Genomic DNA, 18,138 nt, shown 5'->3' on the forward strand with positions numbered 1-18,138 from the left:
TGAAGCTTCAAGCCTTTTTTTACTTAGAGCAGGTAGAGATGTTTTCTTGAATATAAGCAATGGTTTGGTTCCTTTGTTCTGGATTTCTTCTTCAGGGCATCCATTTACTTATGTATTGGATCTTCTTTGGCTGTCTTCAGTATTTGTCACTTTCTCTTGAATCTTTTTTATCTCACTGTTTCTTTTAACTTTAAAAATTTTCCTCTTCTAATTTCATGTCTTTTAGAGCATTATCTGTTGTTCATTTTCATCTTTATTGTTTTTTGTTTTTTTTGAAATTCAATTTGCCAAAATATAGTATAACACCCAGTGCTCATCCCATCAAGTGCCCTCCTCAATGCCTGTCACTCAGTTACCCCACCCTCCCACCCACCTCCCCTTCTGCAACCCTTTGTTTGTTTCCCAGAGTTAGGAGTCTCTCATGGTTTGTCTCTCTCTCTAATTTTTCCCACTCATTTTCCCTCCTTTCCCTTATAATCCCTTTCACTATTTCTTATATTCCCCATATGAGTGAAACCATATGATGATTGTCCTTCTCCAATTGACTTACTTCACTCAGCATAATACCCTCCAGTTCCATCCACGTCAAAGCAAATGGTGGGTATTCGTCCTTTCTGATGGCTGAGTAATATTCCATTGTATATATACACCACAGCTTCTTTATCCAGTCATCTGTTGAAGGACATTGAGGCTCCTTTCACAGTTTGGCTATTGTGGACATTGCTGCTATGAACATTGGGATGCAGGTGTCCCGGCGTTTCACTACATCTGTATCTTTGGGGTAAATCCCCAGCAGTGCAATTGTTGGGTCATAGGGTAGCTCTATTTTTAACTCTTTGATGAAACTCCTCACTGTTTTCCAGAGTGGCTGTACCAGTTCACATTCCCACCAACAGTGCAAGAGGCTTCCCCTTTCTCCACATCCTCCCCAACATTTGTTGTTTCCTGTCTTGTTAATTTTTGCCATTCTCAGTGGTGTGAGGTAGTATCTCATTGTGGTTTTGATTTGTATTTCCCTGATGGCAAGTGATGCAGAGCATTTTCTCATGTGCTTGTTGGCCATGTCTATGTCTTCTTTGGTGAAATTTCTGTTCATGTCTTCTGCCCATTTCATGATTGGATTTTTTTGTTTCTTGGGTGTTTCATTTTCATCTTTAAAAGGCTATTTTCAAAAAAAGGCTATTTTCATTGCATATAGAATTTTAGATTTGGGATTTCTTTTCTTTCAGTAATTTATTTTTATGCAGGGGCACCTGGGTAGTTCAGTGGGTTAAGCATCTGACTTTTGATTTTGGTCAGGTCATGATCTCAGGGTCATGAGATCATAGCCCTGTGTTGGGTTCCATGCTGGGTATTGAGACTGCTTCAGATTCTCTCTCTCACTCTCCATCTGCCCTTCCCCAGTAAAAAAGGGGGGGAGGAAAAGAAAAAAAATTTTGTTCAAAGTTTTCTGGTTTGCATTATTTCTATAGAGAAACCAGCTTTAAGTCTTATAGCTACTCTTTTGAGGGTAACTTCTTTTTTTTTGTTTTGGCCGCTTTTAAGTGGCCAAATAAATTTTACTGTAGTGTTTCTGGATCCAGGTTACTTTTTCTGTGCCTTGATGTCTTTTATCTTTTGGGAAAATATTGCTTCTGGCCAATACTCTCTCCCCTTTATTTTTAGGACTCCAGTCCTTAGATGTAGGCAGTGAATCTCCATTATGTTCTTGTCTATATTTTCAATCAGTTTATCTCCCTATGCATAATTCTGGGCATTTCCTTCTGACCCCTCTTCCAGTTGACTAATTCTGTTTTGTCATCACTCCCAATAGTTGAGTTCCTAATTCCAGTTATTGCAGTTTTGATTTGTTTTTTTTTTTTCTAGAAGTGATTGGCAGCTCAGACAGAGGCATGGATAAGGCAGGATGATTTGATGCTTAAAGTTGCCATTTGGTACATAGGAGCAACACCAGGGAAGGTGACTTGCAGGTGATGGCAAGATGGTAGCTGGAGGGCTGACCCATGGAGCTAAAGTTAGACAGGAAAAGGAGAGAGAAGATGGGCTGGCAGGGAGGGAAAGAGCAAAGGGCTCAATGTTGAGGATATCTAGACAGTGTGAGGAAAAGAGGAAGAGCTAGAGAATGGGAGGTTGAAGTCAGAGACCAGAGTGTTTGAATTTAAATGTAATTATAACAGGGGGCACTGCATTGATCAAGGCAGCCTCTGCTATGCTGCAGTAAACCCCACCCCTCAGGGCCTTAACACATTGCAGTTGAATTCCTGATCACACATAGTCCAATGCAGATGGCCCTGCTGAGATGGCTCTTATGGATGACTCTCCTCAGAACAGTGGATTTGGCTTTTCTGTCTAATGGCTCCTTGAAGAGTCCCCTGACTGGACACTTCTCATCCAGCTTGCATCTACGCCATCTCTAATTGTTGCTGGGATAGACTGATTCTGGAGGAAGACAGGAAGCCTGGGGTTCATATGATCCCTTCTTCAGCACTTAATCCTGGAAGGGACACATATCGTTTCTGCTCATTCTCTGGCATGAGCGCCAGTCACATGGCCCCACCTAGATGCAAACAGGGCTGGGAAATGTCATCCCTGTGTAGAAAGCTTCTTAGCAATAGCCCTACTCGATGGCTTCAGAACTGAGGAGTCAACTGTAATTGCTTTCAGGGCAGGAGGAGAACTCATCAAGTTCTCAGTATGTGACAGCAGTAGGTAGGGTTGAGGTACATGGCACCTGGATGACAGGGGCTGCAAACAAATGACACTGTGATTAGGGTGAGGAGATAGTAGTCTGGAGATGATACTGTGGGTTAGGGAGCACTTCAATTCCACAGCTCATCCCTACATACACGGGGTGAGAGAAAGAATACCCTTGATTTGAGAGAAAAACGGAGAAAATTATATTCTCTTTGGAATGTCTGCTGAATAAGGCTCTAGGATCATTTAACCCTAGAGTATATTAGAAAAGTTTGAGAAGATGGAGAGTAATGGGAATCTGGGCCCAGGTGTGAGAAGGATTGAGACTATGAAGAGAGAGTAGACTGGAAGGACTCACACTCTGGATGTGACTTTTGGGTGTGACTGGACAAGTGTACGAGGAATGCGGTGGGGTGGATTTGTTTGACCACCCAATTGAAAGAGTTCTTGCACATTCTGGAGAGGGTATCAGGTGGAACTTACTGCCTCTTGGCTGCTATCAGAGTGGGTTCTCCTTGGAGAATTAAGGTCTCTGATAGATGAGAAAATTCCTTTGGAAGGAGTTATCTCTAACTTTATTTAAGCATGAGATTTCTGGGGAAAAGCAGGAATCAATGCTGGTAACTTTGGAGAAGCTCTGCCAAGATGGAAGGCCCTTAGGCCAGAACACCACACATGGGAATAAATTCTGGTGGCTGGGAGTGGTAGGGCTGTAGGGCTTTTCTGCCAAAGTGGAAAGAGTTGTCAGTGAGGAGGCCGAGATCAACCGGTCAGAGGATGGAGGGAGACCAGGCGAGTGTGGGGACAGTGAAGCCAAGGTCAGTGGGTCAAATGATGCAAGGAAGTCAAATGAGATGAAGCCTAGAGAGTGTGCTTTTAATGTAGCACAAGTGTGATGAATGTGGAAGCTAGAGGAAGATCTATAAATAATCAAACACTGTGGAGAAAATGGAAAATGTTCACCTATAATTGCGTCACCCTACTATAAACATTATTTTATTTTTCTGACCCCTTTAAGTCTGTTTTATATGACCAAGGCTTCTTTTGTCATAAATGAATTTCAGTAGTCACAAAATTTAATACACAGGGCATGTTTTTTTTTACTACCCACATGTAACTGGTTCTATTTTCCTCAGATAATTTACATATAGATTTAAAATAGAACAGCAGGTCTAATTACATACTAAGTTCTGTTTCAATTCAAAGACGCCATACCTTCTTCATAGTATTATTAAAGCTGTAGTCATTCCTGCCATGTATTTCCCACACAATGAAATTGACTTCTACATCTTCAACATAGCCATTGTTGTCGTATCTGAACGAGACAGCAAACACAACAACAGTAGTTTAGAGTAGAAGAGAGGGTAAGAGCTGTAGCCCTCCAGTCTGGTGGGCTTCTTTGAACAGCGCTGCCACCCTGGTGAAGTGACTTAATGTTCTTGAAGCCTTGATATTGTCACTTACCTGTGAAATAACAACAGAACCTCTTGTATAGTTTCCTTCAGCTCTCAAAATCAACCTCATAGTAATAAAGCAGGAAATGTTCACCTTTTTAATAGTGGGAACCTCAAGTGCTCTTCACTTTGACAGGAAACCACGTGTTGACAAGGTGAGGGTAGCGGAGGCCCTGCTTTGTCACCTGATAGCAGGGAGAAAGAATTGAGGGGGGAGGAAGGGCACAGCAAGGGGCCCCTGGTGTCATTTAATCAACAAATATTCATTGGGTGACTATTGTGTGCCAGGGAATTAAAACACAACATCATTGTGATGAGAATGGAGATGTTCCAGAACTCCCGGAGGACCCTGCTGGAAGATGGGAATGAGTGTCAGGGGATTGGCAGCAGCAGTGAGAGCTGAGGTGGGGCTGGAGAAGTATAAGTGGTCACCAACTCCCAGGAACCACAGTCATGAACAGCTCATGCCCAGAGAACTTGTGATGACTTTCACCCACAGCAGACCTCAGCAGACAGTCCTGCATGGACAGGGTGCCCAATCCCTGGATGGTAGCATGGGAGACAGAAGCCCCATTGAGCTTATTCACCCCAAAGTCAGTGAGTTTCAAAAGAGATGCTACTTAATTGTTAAGATCATTTTCTTTTCTTGCTACCATATGAAAATAGAGGCTTGAGACCAAAGCTAAAATTCAGTTAGTGGCAAAGTTACACCTGTGCATAGCAGCACCTGCAATTGTTTTAAACATGGTCACATCTTCCTTCTCTGTCACTGCCAGTTTTTTTGGATGGGATTGTCCCCCCCCCCCTCCCACCATAGATGGAAATCTCACTTAGGACTTCGGTCTCAGGCACTTGCTCCTGGGCTCTGACTCTTGGACTGTTACCCCAGGGTCTGATACATTCTCTTGCTTTGCATCTCTGAGTCTATCTGTAAGATCAGGGGTCCTTACCCACTGCCCACGTCTCTGCCTGACCTCAGAGTCCCTCCCCCTGGCTTTCCACATCTGCTATAACTTGGGACTGACCATCCATTCCTGCTGATAAAAACCAGCTCTTGCCTCATTCACAAACTGGGCAGGAAATTTGTACACATCAGAAAGTGGTATCTGAGAAGGTATTTTATTTTCATCTTAATTCATTTTTAGAAATCATAAAGACATGAACTCAGGTGTGAGTAACTAGGGATTAGAATTGCAGTAGTCCACTTTCTAAATGGCTCAGGAGGAGGGTCAGAGGAAACTCTAAACTCTAACTAAAATTCTTCCCACAGGAAAATGCACACACGTGTGTGTGACACACTCAATTTTGTATGCACTTTCGGAGCTTTGGGCCAGCTTTAGCAAAGCTTTCATTCTAGGAACTTTGGAAGGTGCACCATCTTCTGAACGCCATCAGAGTCTTGAATTATTAAGAACTAGTTGTAAAGCCATATGTTTTATTTAAATTTAAAAAAGATCTTCCTTGAACTAGGAGCTGACTTTGGGTGACACTCACAAAAGCAATAAGCTATAGTGTCATCTAGTGGCAATGAGGATAAATTACATGACCCATACTTCCTGGGTTTATTTTTATTTATTTATTTTTAAATAAATTTTTATTGGTGTTCAATTTACCAACATACAGAAAAACACCCAGTGCTCATCCCGTCAAGTGCCCCCCTCAGTGCCCTCCTCCCCTTCCACTACCCCTAGTTCGTTTCCCAGAGTTAGGAGTCTTTATGTTCTGTCTCCCTTCCTGATATTTCCCAACATTTCTTCTCCCTTCCCTTATATTCTCTTTCACTATTATTTATATTCCCCAAATGAATGAGAACATACACTGTTTGTCCTTCTCCGATTGACTTACTTCCTGGGTTTATAATGACGTTTGATGCTGCTTTATTTATTTCATCGAGAATACGGACAAATGCTTGCCTGTGTAAGCATGGCTTATTTTCATTAATGTTAACAGGATGTGATACCAATAAAACCTGAGAAATTCAGAAATGTCACCAGCTGGCACCTAGCTTCCCTATAATTTGTAACTTCTCCATTGTGACAGTTCCACTGTTAATCTGTTGGACACACATGTTTTCACTTCTGTGTGACCACTCAGCTAGCCCATGGCATCAGCCATGTCTCTTACTTTGTTTGGTGATGCTTTAATTGCTGAGTTAATTGTCCCAGGAAAATTGGAAGCAATGTGGTTCATTGAATGAAGTCTGGTAGCAGAGACATAGTAAGTTACCCTGAGAAGAGAAGGACATGCTGCCACGTGGCTCAAACTAGTGCTGCCACTGGCCCCTTTGACCCCTACCCACCTCCTGCACCACCACGGCCTCTCACCTGCCCCTTGACCTCACCACACATTGGGCCCTGACTCTCTCTGCTTTCCTCCTATAGGCGGTTCCCTCCTTGCCCAACATCCTGGATTCACCCAGGTGCTCTCGCCCGGCCTCCAGCATCTCACCCCAACCCTGGATGTCACGTGATGCCTTCTACAGTAGTGCATATACTACCTGAGAAGCTCAAATATGTGGCATTGGACCTGCTTGTGGTGTCTTAAGTTGATTGAGCCTTTGGTGTTGCCTGATAATCCTTGCAAGGGTCCTTAGCCAGCCCTTCTCATGTTGCCCTCAGTGAGCCCTTGACCCCCTCCTCAAACACTGTGCTTCCAGTGTAGATGTGGCCCTTTCTGCTTCATGTAAGTACATGGAGGCTGTCAGACACGACTGCTTTCAACTCCTACACTCCTGTTTCCAAACCAGTCACTTCCTACATTTAGTTTTACTCTCCTCTAAGCACCCCCTACTCCCCCCATCCCAAGTCTCAGAGGATGAACTCTTCTTTTGTTAACGTTGCCACCTGGACCTTTGATCCTACTTCTCTAGTTTTCTTCACCTGGTTCCTATAGCTTATTTTATTTTAATTAGGAAATATTTCAAATATGCAGAAAAAAACAGGGAATAATGTGAAATTGTTATATATCCTTTCCACCCAGGTTTTATACTTTACTTATCTATAAATCATATATAGTATTGCTTTATATATTTTCAAATATACATACATGATATTATACTGTAAGTACATTTGGCAACTTTATTTCTCCACTCAACATTTGCTTTTGAGATGGATTCTTAGAAGTTTCCAGTTTCTTGGTCTCTGTTTTCCTCATCAGCAGCTCCCTCCTGGCTATGCTTCCTTCCCTATCCAACCTGAACTTCCTGGAGGACCTCCTGATTCCTTGTTAACAAGCATTTTAACTGCTGTGCAGTATTGCATTGACTAGCTATACAATGTATATATCCAAATTTTCACTATGTTTCATTATGTATATTTCACCACCATTAATAAAATTTATACTTAAAGACAACACAAACAAACATTTCAGCCACCTGTCTTTTTCACTTGGTTTATGGTAAGATACCATGAGGTAGCAGGAAAAGTAGAAGGGTGTAATATCCTGGAAGCCAAGTGAAGAAAATATTTCAGGTAGAAGAGAATGATCCGCTGTGTAATTCTGCTTAACGAGATCAGATAGGCTGAGTCCTGAGGACTGGCTACTGGATGTAACGATATGGAGGCCACTGGTTACACTGGCTGTCAGTGCCAGTGGAGTGGTGGCAGTAAAAGCCTGTTGGGAGGATTGAGGAAGAGCAGGAGGAGAGTTGGTGATAGTGTGTAGGAGTGAGACGGGTAGAGGGTTTTTTCCTGGTTTTGTTTTTGGTGAGAGAACTGCGGATTTCTTGATGATCCAGTAGACAAGGGAAATCTGATGATGCAGGAGAAGGAGGGGGGAGTTTCAGGAGCAAATATTCTTAATTAGGACATTTAGCAGGTGGGGATCCAGTTCACACACACACACACACACACACACACAGAAGCCTTAGATATACATATGTTCACCTATGATCATAAGACAGGGTTCGTGGGGACAGTTCAGGTGGTGAAGTTTGAGGAAGATCTCTTCTGACTGATGTCACTTGCACTCATTCATCTTCCTCATCCTCTCTTCTCATCTATCAGTTTTCAATTATCTATCAATTATCAAGCCTTGCCTATTATAATCACTAATTTTTCTCATAAAGGATTCCTCTCTTTTGTCTGTGCTGCTATTTCAATCATTTGGTTTCTTTCCTCCATGGACTACCAATACAGTTTACTACCTGTCTTCCTAGTTAGACTTGTTGCCCTGAAGTTCATCTGCTCACTGCTCCCAGAGAGGACTAATTAAAGCAATTATTTGATCATGCCACTCTACCATAATATTGACAGAAAGTCCTCCATGACCTAGACTCCACTGAGCTAGTTTCCCACTCTCTTGTCCTGACACTTCATGCCTCATTTTATGCCCCAACAGCTTTACACTGAACATTTCCCTCCTCATACCATCATTCTTGCTTGAAAGACTTGCCCCATGGAGTTCATTGCTACCTCCCCATTTCTCTTCTTCTCTCTCTGCCTTTATCTAAATATTTATTCTCCTTTAAGACTCAGTGGCTCAAATCAAATGCAAGTTTTCTGGAAATATTTCTCAAAGCGCCTCTCCCTTCTGCAGCTAGGTTGGATTCTTTTCTTTTGACTTTCCTTTTTATTATTCCATGTCAGCTCATATGTTTATCTAATTCATCAGACTCTTGAGCCCTTGAGAAAAGAAATCCTGTTTTGTTTTTGAATTCCCAGTGCCTAGCATAGTAAAAGGTTCAAAGGTGTTTAATAATAATGAATTGAAAAGGAGAATACACTTCTCTGGGAGGGAACATTAAGATTATTTATCCCTGGAAGATTAAGACACTACATAAAATAAAAACAAAGTAACAAGAAGCCTGGGATGATGGTGGAGTAGGAGGACTCTGAGCTCACGTCCCATGTTTTCAACTTCACTAGTCCCAAGTCAATAAACAGCAATCCAAAGACTGGAGGAACAAACTAAATATAGAGAAGAAGAGATGTAGGAAACACAAAAGCAATAAAAATGAGTATTTCTGTAAAAATAAATAAGACAAAGAACTTACAAAAGAGGGTATAAAATATAATAAAATATACCTAAAACATGGGGAGGAGAAAAGAATGGGTTCGAACTTAAACAACCACAAACTTAATATAGACTGCTATATGCAGAAGAGGTTATATACAAACCTGATGGCAACCATATATCAAAAACCACTAATAAAAATGTGGAGAATAAAGAGAAAGAACTCCAAATATGTCACTAAAGAAAATCAACAAAATTTGAAAGAGAGAAAGACAAGAAAGGACTAGAGAAAATCTTCAGAAACAACCACAAAACAAGTAACAAAATGGCAATAATGACATATCTATCAATAATTCATTTGAATGTAAATGACTAAATGCTCCAATCAAAGGACACAGGGTGTCAGAATGAATAAAAAAACCCAAGACCCTTCTATATGTTGCCTACAAGGGAACTCATTTTAGAACTAAAGACACTTGCATATTGAAAATGAGGGGATGAGGACACCTGGGTGGCTCAGTGGTTGAATGTCTGCCTTTTGCTCAGGTCATGATCCTGGGGTCCTGGTCCTGGGATGGAGTCCTGCACTGGGTTCCCCACAGGGATCCTGCTTCTCTCTCTGCCTATGTCTCTGCCTCTATGTCTCTCTCATGAATAAATAAATAAAATATTAAGAAAAAGAAGGAAAGTGAGGGGATGGAGAGATATTTATCATTGCAAATGGAAGTCAAAAGAAAGCTGGAGTCACAATACTTATATCAGACAAAATAGACTTTAAAACAAAGACTGTTATAAGAGACAGGGAAGGACCCTATATAATATTAAAGGGGACAATCCAACAAGGAGATAAAAATTGTAAATATTTATGAACCCAATATAGGAGCACCCAAAAACATAAAACACTTAATAACAAACATTAAGGAACTATTCAGTGATATACAATACTAGTAGGGAACTTTAACACCCCACTTGAATCAATGGTTAGGTCTTCCAAACAGAAAACACATAAATAATGGCTTTGAATGGCACAGTGGACCACATGAGTTTAACAGATATGTTGAGAACATTCCATCCTAAAACAGCAGAATACACATTCCTTTCAAGTGCACATGGAACATTCTCCAGGATAGATTACATATTAGCCCAGAAATCAAAGCTCAACAAATTTATGAAGACTGAAATCAAACCATGCACCTTTTCTGACCATGATGCTCTGAAGCTAGAAGTCAACCATACACACACACACACACACACACACACACACACACACACACACAAAATCTGGGAAGAGCACAAGTACATGGAAGTTAAATAACATGTTAGTAAACAATGAATGGGTCAACTAGGAAATACAAGAAGAAATAAAAAAGTACACAGAAATGAAAATGAGAACACAACAACCCCAGACCTCTGGGATGCAGCAAAAAGAGTTTTTTTTTTTTTTTAATCTTATTTATTTATTTGTGAGAGACACAGAGAGAGAGGCAGAGACACAGGCAGAGGGAGAAGAGGCTCCATGCAGGGAGCCCAACGTGGGACTCAATCTGGGGTCTCCAGGATCACACCCTGGGCTGAAGGTGGCGCTAAACCACTGAGCCACCCAGGCTGCTTACAAAAAGAGTTTTAAGTGGGAAGATTATAGTAATACAGGTCTACCTCAAGAAGCAAGAAAAATCTCAAATAACCTAATCTTACACCTAAAGGAACTAGAAGAACAACAATAAATAAAACCTAAAGCCAGTAGAAGGAAGGAAGTAGTAAAGATTAGAACAGAAATAAATGATATAGAAACTAAAAAAATGATAGAAGAGCTCTATGAAACCAGGCGCTGGTTCTTAGAAAAGATCAACAAAATTGATAGACCTCTAGCCAGAATCATCAATGGGAGAGAAAAAGAAGAGAGAGAGAAAGGTTTCAAAAATCACAAAAGAAAGAGGAGAAATCACAACCAACACCACCTAAATACATTTTTTTTTCCTAAATACAATTTTAAGAGAATATTATGAAAAAACAAAATGCCAATGAATTGGACAACCTAGAATAAATGGATAAATACTTAGAAACATATAAAATACCAAAATGGAAACAGGAGGAAACAGAAAATTTGAACAGATCAATAAGCAGCAAAGAAATGAAGTCAGTACTCAAAAACTTTTCGAAAACAGAAGTCCAGGAACACATGACTACACAGGTGAATTCTACCAAACATTTAAAGAAAAGTTAATATCTATTCTTCTCAAACTGTTCCAAAAAAAAAAAAAAAAAACAGAAAAGGAAGGAAAACCTCCAAATTCATTCTATGAGGCCAGCATTACTCTGATACCAAAACCAGATAAAGAAAGCACAAAAAAGAGAACTACAGGCCAATATCCTTGATAAACACAGATGCAGAAATCCTCAACAAAATACAAGTAAACCAAATCCAATAATACACTAAAAAAAGTATTTACCACGATCAAGTGGGATTTATTTTTGGGTTGAAAGTCTGGTTAAATATTCACAAGTCAATCAATATGATACATCATATCAATTAGAGAAAGGATAAGAACCATATGATCATGAAGAGACACAGAAAAAGCATTTGACAAAGTACAACATCCATTCATGATAAAAACCCTCAAGAAAGTAGATTTAGGGGAACATACCCTCAACAAAGTAAGGTTAGATGGAACATACACTCAACAAATAAGTTTAGATGGAACATACCTCAACAGAAAAGCCATATATGAAAAACCTTTAGGTAGCATCATCCTTAATGGGAAAAAACTGAGCACTTAACCCCTAAGGTCAGGAACAAAACAAGGATGTTCACTCTCACTTTTATTCAACATAGTACTGGAAGCCACAGCAATCAGACAACAAAAAGACATAAAAATCAGTAAGGAAGAAGTAAAACATGCACTATTTGCAGATGACATGATATTATATATATAGAAAAGTTGAAAGACTCCACCAAAAACTGCTAGAAATGATAAACAAATTCAGTCAAGTCACAGGATACAAAATCAATATACAGAAATCTGTTGCATTTCTATACACCAATAATGAAGCAGCAGAAAGAAAATTTAAGAACAATCCCATTTATAATTGTACCCAATATAATAAGATAATTAGGAATAAACCTAACCTAAGAGGTGAAAGACCTGTACTCTGAAATAAAACACTGATGAAAGAAATTGAAGATGACACAAAGAAATGGAAGGACATTCCAAGCTCATGGTTTGGAAGAACAAATATTGTGAAAAAGTCCCTATTACCCAAAGCAATCTACACATGTAATGCCATCCCTATCGAAACATCAACACTTTTCACAAAACTAAAACAAAAATCCTATAATTTGTTTGGATCCACAAAAGATCCCAAGTAGCCAAAGTAATCTTGAAAAAGAAAATTGTAATTCTGGACTGCAAGTTAATATTACAAATCTGTAGTAATCAGAACAGTATGGTACTGGCACAAAAATAGACGTATAGGGACGCCTCAGTGACTCAGTGGTTGAGCATCTGCCTTTGGCTTAGGTAGTGATCCTGGAGTCCTGGGATCGAGTTCTGCATTGGGTTCCCCACAGGGAGCCTGCTTTTACCTCTGCCTTTGTCTCTGCTTCTCCCTCTGTCTCTCATGAATAGGTAAATAAAATCTTTAAAAAATAGACATATAGATCAATAGAATAGAATAGAAAACCCAGAAATAAACTCACAATCATATGGTTAATTAATCTTTGACAGAGCAGGAAAGAACATCCAAAGGGAAAAAGACAGCCTTTTCAACAAATGATGTTGGGAAAATTGGTCAGCTACATGTAAAAGAATGAAACTGGACCACTTTCTTACACCATACACAAAAATAAATTCAAAATGGATTAAAAACCTAAATGTGAGGCCTGAAACCTTAAAAATCCTAGAAGATTGCACAGGCAGTAACTTCTTTCACATCAACTGTAGCAACTTTTTTCTTTTTAAGATTTTATTTATTTATTCATGAGAAACACACAGAGAGAGGCAGAGACATAGGCAGAGGGAGAAGCAGACTCTCTGCAGGGACCCCGGGACCCCGGGATCATGACCTGAGCCAAAGGCAGACGCTCAACCACTGAGCCACCTAGGTGCCCTGTAGCAACTTTTTTCTAGATATGTTTCCTGAGGCAAGGGAAACCAGAAACAAAAAAACAAAAAAATAACAACTATTGGGACTACATCAAGATAAAAAAAACTCTGCACAATGAAGGAAACAGTGAACAAAGCTAAAAGGCAACCTATGGAATGGGAGAAAATATGTGCAAATGATGTATCTGATAAAAGGCTAGTATCCAAAATATAAAAGGATTTATAAAACTCAACACCCAAAGAACAAATCATCCATTTAGGAAATAGGCAATAGATATGAATAGATATTTTTCTAAAGAAGACATACAGATGGCCAATAGATACATGATAATATGCTCAACATCACTTATCGTTAGAGAAATGCAGATCAAAACTATGATGAGATTTTATCTCATACCTGGCTAAAATCAACAACACAAGAAACAACAGGTGTTGGTGAATATGTGGAGAAAAAGGAACATTCATGCACTGCTGGTGGGAATGCAAAATGGTGCAGCCACTGTGGAAAGCAGTATGGGGTTTCCTCAAAAAGTTAAAAATAGAAGTACCTTATGATCCAGCAATTTCACTACTGGGTATTTACCCAAAGAATACAAGAACATTAATTCAAAGGGATACATGTACCCCTATTTTTACAGCAGCATTATCTACAATAGCCAAGATATGGAAGCTGCCCCAGTGTCCATGGATTGATGAATGGATAAAAATGTGGTGTGTGTGTGTATGAAAATATTCCATTATATATTATATATCCCATAGTAAATTGTTTTCCATTATATATACACATATGTACATACACATATACACATATATAAGATATATATATATATATATATATATATATATATAATAGAATACTATTCAAGTATAAAAAAGAATGAAATCTTGCCATTTGCAAAGACATGGATGGAGCTGTAGAGAATAATGCTAAGCAAAATAATTCTGTCAGAGAAGACAAACGCCACATGATTTCATCCATTTGTGGAATTTAAGAAACAAAACAAAAGAGCAAAGAAGAAAAAAGAGAGAGACAAATCAAGAAACAGTCTCTTAATTATAGAGTACCATCTGATGGTTATCAGAGGGGAGGTGGGCAGGGGAATGGGTGAAATAGGTGATAGGAATTTAAGAGTGCACTTGTGATGAGCACAGGGTGATGTATGGAACTATTGAATTACTATATTGTACACCCGAAACTAATATAACATTGTATGTTAACTAGCTGGACTTAAAGACTTAAAACAAAACAAACAAAGGAAAAAATGAGGCTGCAGTGGGGGAAGAAGTATCCAGGGCTGCCAGGAAAAATAGTGGCATCATTAGATGTCTAGAAAAAGATCAAAACTTAAGAAGACAGCAGATTAGCCTGCTAGCCCAGATGACCCAGGACAGAGGGACTGTAGGACAGTGATGTAGGGAGCACAGCACAGAATCTCAGAACTGCGGTGGGTGAGGAGTGGTAGGAAGGACATGATGGCAGAGACCTTCTGGGTCCCAACAGGGAAAGCTCCCATAGCAAAACTAAATTGGAGCACTGGAATCATTATGCCTGAGAGATCTAGAAGTTGTATCTAGCCTAAGAGATCCCCAAAAGCTGAAAGCCTTGACTAAAATACTGATATTTTATGCATAGGAATTTCACTTCCAATAATTTTTCCTAATGGCATATCTGGAATATTGTCCAAATGTGTATATAAGTGGATTTTCATTACCATTTTGTTTATAATAGTAAAAGATTTTAGAAAATTGGTTGTCTCTTATTTTTTCTATATTTTAAATTTTCTAATATTCTGTATAACTTTTATAATCATAAATCAAAACTAAAATTAAAAATGCAAATAAAGTAATTGAAAATTACTTGAAAAAGCCTTCCTCAGAGCATTTTATTCCTATTATTATAAAATATTGTTTGTAAGACTTAAGTCTTAAGTGAGAGATAAAATTTTTGAAATCTCCCTGATGTACCATTCCTGTTAGTAATCTAGTTTCTTTCCATGCAAGCTTTCAGTTATTGTTGGTCCATGGAAAGAAAAGTCTTAGGTCACCTGGGGAAGGTAGTTCCTATCAAACAGGCAGAGGTGCTGGTAGGAACCTGAGGAGAGATTAGAAAGAATAAAGTAAGGGTGAAGAGATCACCTGTGTTCCTGAGAACAGCCTCAGTTCTCAGGAGAGAAATTATAACCTCCCTCAATCTGCAGGCACCATGAGTAGTCCAACTTTGTAAAACTAGTACTGAAAACTTAGAGATGCATATATCAGGTGCTCAAAAATGTGTATTATTGAGTGCATGATTAATTAGCTTTGTTTTCATACCTTCATTGGAAACTTTCAAAGTAAGTTAAAAATTTTAGTGCGAATATACTTACAGCTGAAGCAAAGGGTGAAACTTTTCTCCAAAATCAAGTCTCAATGGGCAGCCATATTTTTTCCAATTATATTTTACTCTCTAGAAAAGGAAAAATGCTGTAGTTATTTTCTGTATTTGGCTGATTGATAAAATTATAGCTTTCTTACCAAGTTTTTAGATGTTTGATTCCTCAGATATGACCTATAAAAAAGACATTTTTCATTACTTCTTCTTTTCACACTTAAAAATTAAAACCACTACTCTGTTCGGGTAAGGAGGTATCATGAAAGTTAAAAAAGTAAGTTTAATTTAAAAATACTAAAAAAAAAAAAATTGGAAGACAAATGTCAAGGGAAAAAATGTTAGGCATTGCTAATTTCAAATGCACTTGCAGTATGGTGTCTGTTATAATACAAGTATTTTTGTCTTGTTTTTGCTATTTATTATCCTTTCCTGCTTTTCAGGTTGAGGAGGCATTGTACACGCTCATAAGTGTTTTTCTTTCCTTCTGATATAAAACCTTACTTTGTTCCCATCGAAGGAACTCTTTAAGAATAAGGCAAAGTTAATTCAACTATACTTAAAATTTCTTCACAGTTGGAGCCTAATTCATTTACGTCAATTTTGGAAATAAATCTTATGTACTAGAAAAAAAAAATAAAAAAAATAAAAATACTCTCCAGTTGTGTGGAGGTTAAACACACACTTCTAAACACACACTTCTTTCTAAAGAAGAAAGAGAAATTTAAAAAGATTTTGAACTAAATGAAAATGAAAACACAACTTATCAAAACTTGTGAGATGCAGCAAAAGCAGTACCTAGAGGTAAATTTGTAGCAATGAATGTATATACTAAAAAAGATTGATGTTAATAGGAATAAAAGCTAGCTGATTCTAAATTATTGGTACTAATCATATAAAACAATTATGTTAAAAATCTTTCTTACTTTTCAATAACGTAAAAGAAATCATGCTGAAGACAGTCCTTTTTATTAAATCTACAAAAAATAAAACACAATGAAGTTGTAATATCATTCCTTATGTACTTGCACAAACATTTAATAATTTAACTCATGATTCTCAAACTTGAGACTATCACAGAATCATCACTTACTGAATTAGAATTCTGGGGTTAATGTGTGACCCTAGCATTTCTTTCTTTTTTTTTTAAAGAAGTATTTATTTATTTTAGAGAAGGAGACAAGAAGAGAGAATGAGTGGGGGTAGGAGCAGATGGAGAGGGAGCGTGGAGCCCAACACAGGGCTTGAACTCACAACCCTGAGATCATGACCTGAGCCAAAATCGAGAGTCAGACATTGAACCAACTGAGCCACCCAGGTACACAATGGCCCTAGCATTTCCATGTTAAAAAATAAATGTTTCTGAGGACATCAGAATTTGAAATATATTGATTTATCTGTATTTAATATATGTGAAGAATTCAATGAAAATCTATCAAAATAAAGATAAATTTCTTTGAACCATTTTATTCCTTATAATTTTTTAACACACATTTCTAATTGCTACTGGAGACTGCTGTGCAGGTAAGGAGTTACTTTAAGGATGCACATAATTTCTGGTTAGTGTTTATGCAAACATAAAGCTATCATGATCTATACATTGATAAAGTTTTCATTGAGTTAAATTATTCATTTGACCACTTTGCTGGCTGGTTTCAGTGTAACTCAGAAGGAACCACTACTGTGGTTAGATAGATATTGGAAGTCTGGACCATTTCCCACCCTGAAATCCAAAATAGACCCCATGAGATGTTCTCCATCATGAAAATCTTTCCTGTCACAGTTACCTTGGATCTTCTTTTGTGACTGTGAACCTGAGGCCCACCACAACCTGAACTCAAGATATTAGGGCCATTTTTAGGGTTGCAGAACAGTGGGTCATTGATTAAGAGGCCTAGAGTAAGGTTCTGAAATTTGTGTCTTTCAAACATGCTCTCCACGTGGGTTTAATGAACAACCAGCTTTGACAGTTGCTATCTGGATCCTCCCAGAAACACACTGATTTAACTGCTTTACATTTCCCTCAAGAAGGAAATCTAGACTCAGTGGTCCTGCTTGTGGTGGTACTGGGAACTAATTGGGTAACATTGCTTAGAGCAGTTGTTTTCAAATTTTAATGCTTATGCTAATCTCCTGGAAATTTAGTTAAAATAGATGTTTTGGCTCAGCAGGTGCGGGATGAAGCCCGAGATCCTTCATTTCTAATCAACCCCCAGCGATGCCAGGGCTGGTCTACAGACCATTCCCTAAGAAACAAGGATATAGATAATTCTAGAAGCAGGATGCCATGCACCATATAAATAAAAAAATTAGCTTTTGTGTGTCCTGGAAAAGGAGTTATGGTAAATGCAAATTCCTTGCTGAATGAAATGGGAAAGCTTGATTGTCAGCCCAGCAACTGATTATTACAATTTCATACTCAAATGATTATTAGAATGGCAGGTGAGTAGACATTTATTTAGGATGAGAGCAAGTCATTTCATAAATAGGCTCAGATAAGAGTCATTGCTCCGCCAGTGAGCTCCGCCGCTCACTCCCACTCCTAACCACAGGAGGGGAGTTGTGG

General features: G+C 38.6%; 1 protein-coding gene across 1 annotated transcript in view; it reads right to left on the reverse strand.

The window, feature by feature from the left end:
- CATSPERE (catsper channel auxiliary subunit epsilon) overlaps positions 1-18,138 on the reverse strand; it is a 193,828-nt gene that overhangs the window by 16,828 nt on the left and 158,862 nt on the right. Inside the window, exons 16-19 of the mRNA XM_041749540.1 lie at positions 16,499-16,549; positions 15,719-15,752; positions 15,571-15,650; positions 3,910-4,009 (exon numbers count right to left, since the gene is read on the reverse strand). Coding sequence (XP_041605474.1) covers positions 3,910-4,009; positions 15,571-15,650; positions 15,719-15,752; positions 16,499-16,549 — 265 coding nt within the window. The remainder of the gene's footprint in view (positions 1-3,909; positions 4,010-15,570; positions 15,651-15,718; positions 15,753-16,498; positions 16,550-18,138) is intronic.

Source organism: Vulpes lagopus, chromosome 1 (genome assembly GCF_018345385.1).
Source record: "Vulpes lagopus strain Blue_001 chromosome 1, ASM1834538v1, whole genome shotgun sequence".
In the NCBI taxonomy this organism is placed as follows: Eukaryota; Metazoa; Chordata; class Mammalia; order Carnivora; family Canidae; genus Vulpes; species Vulpes lagopus.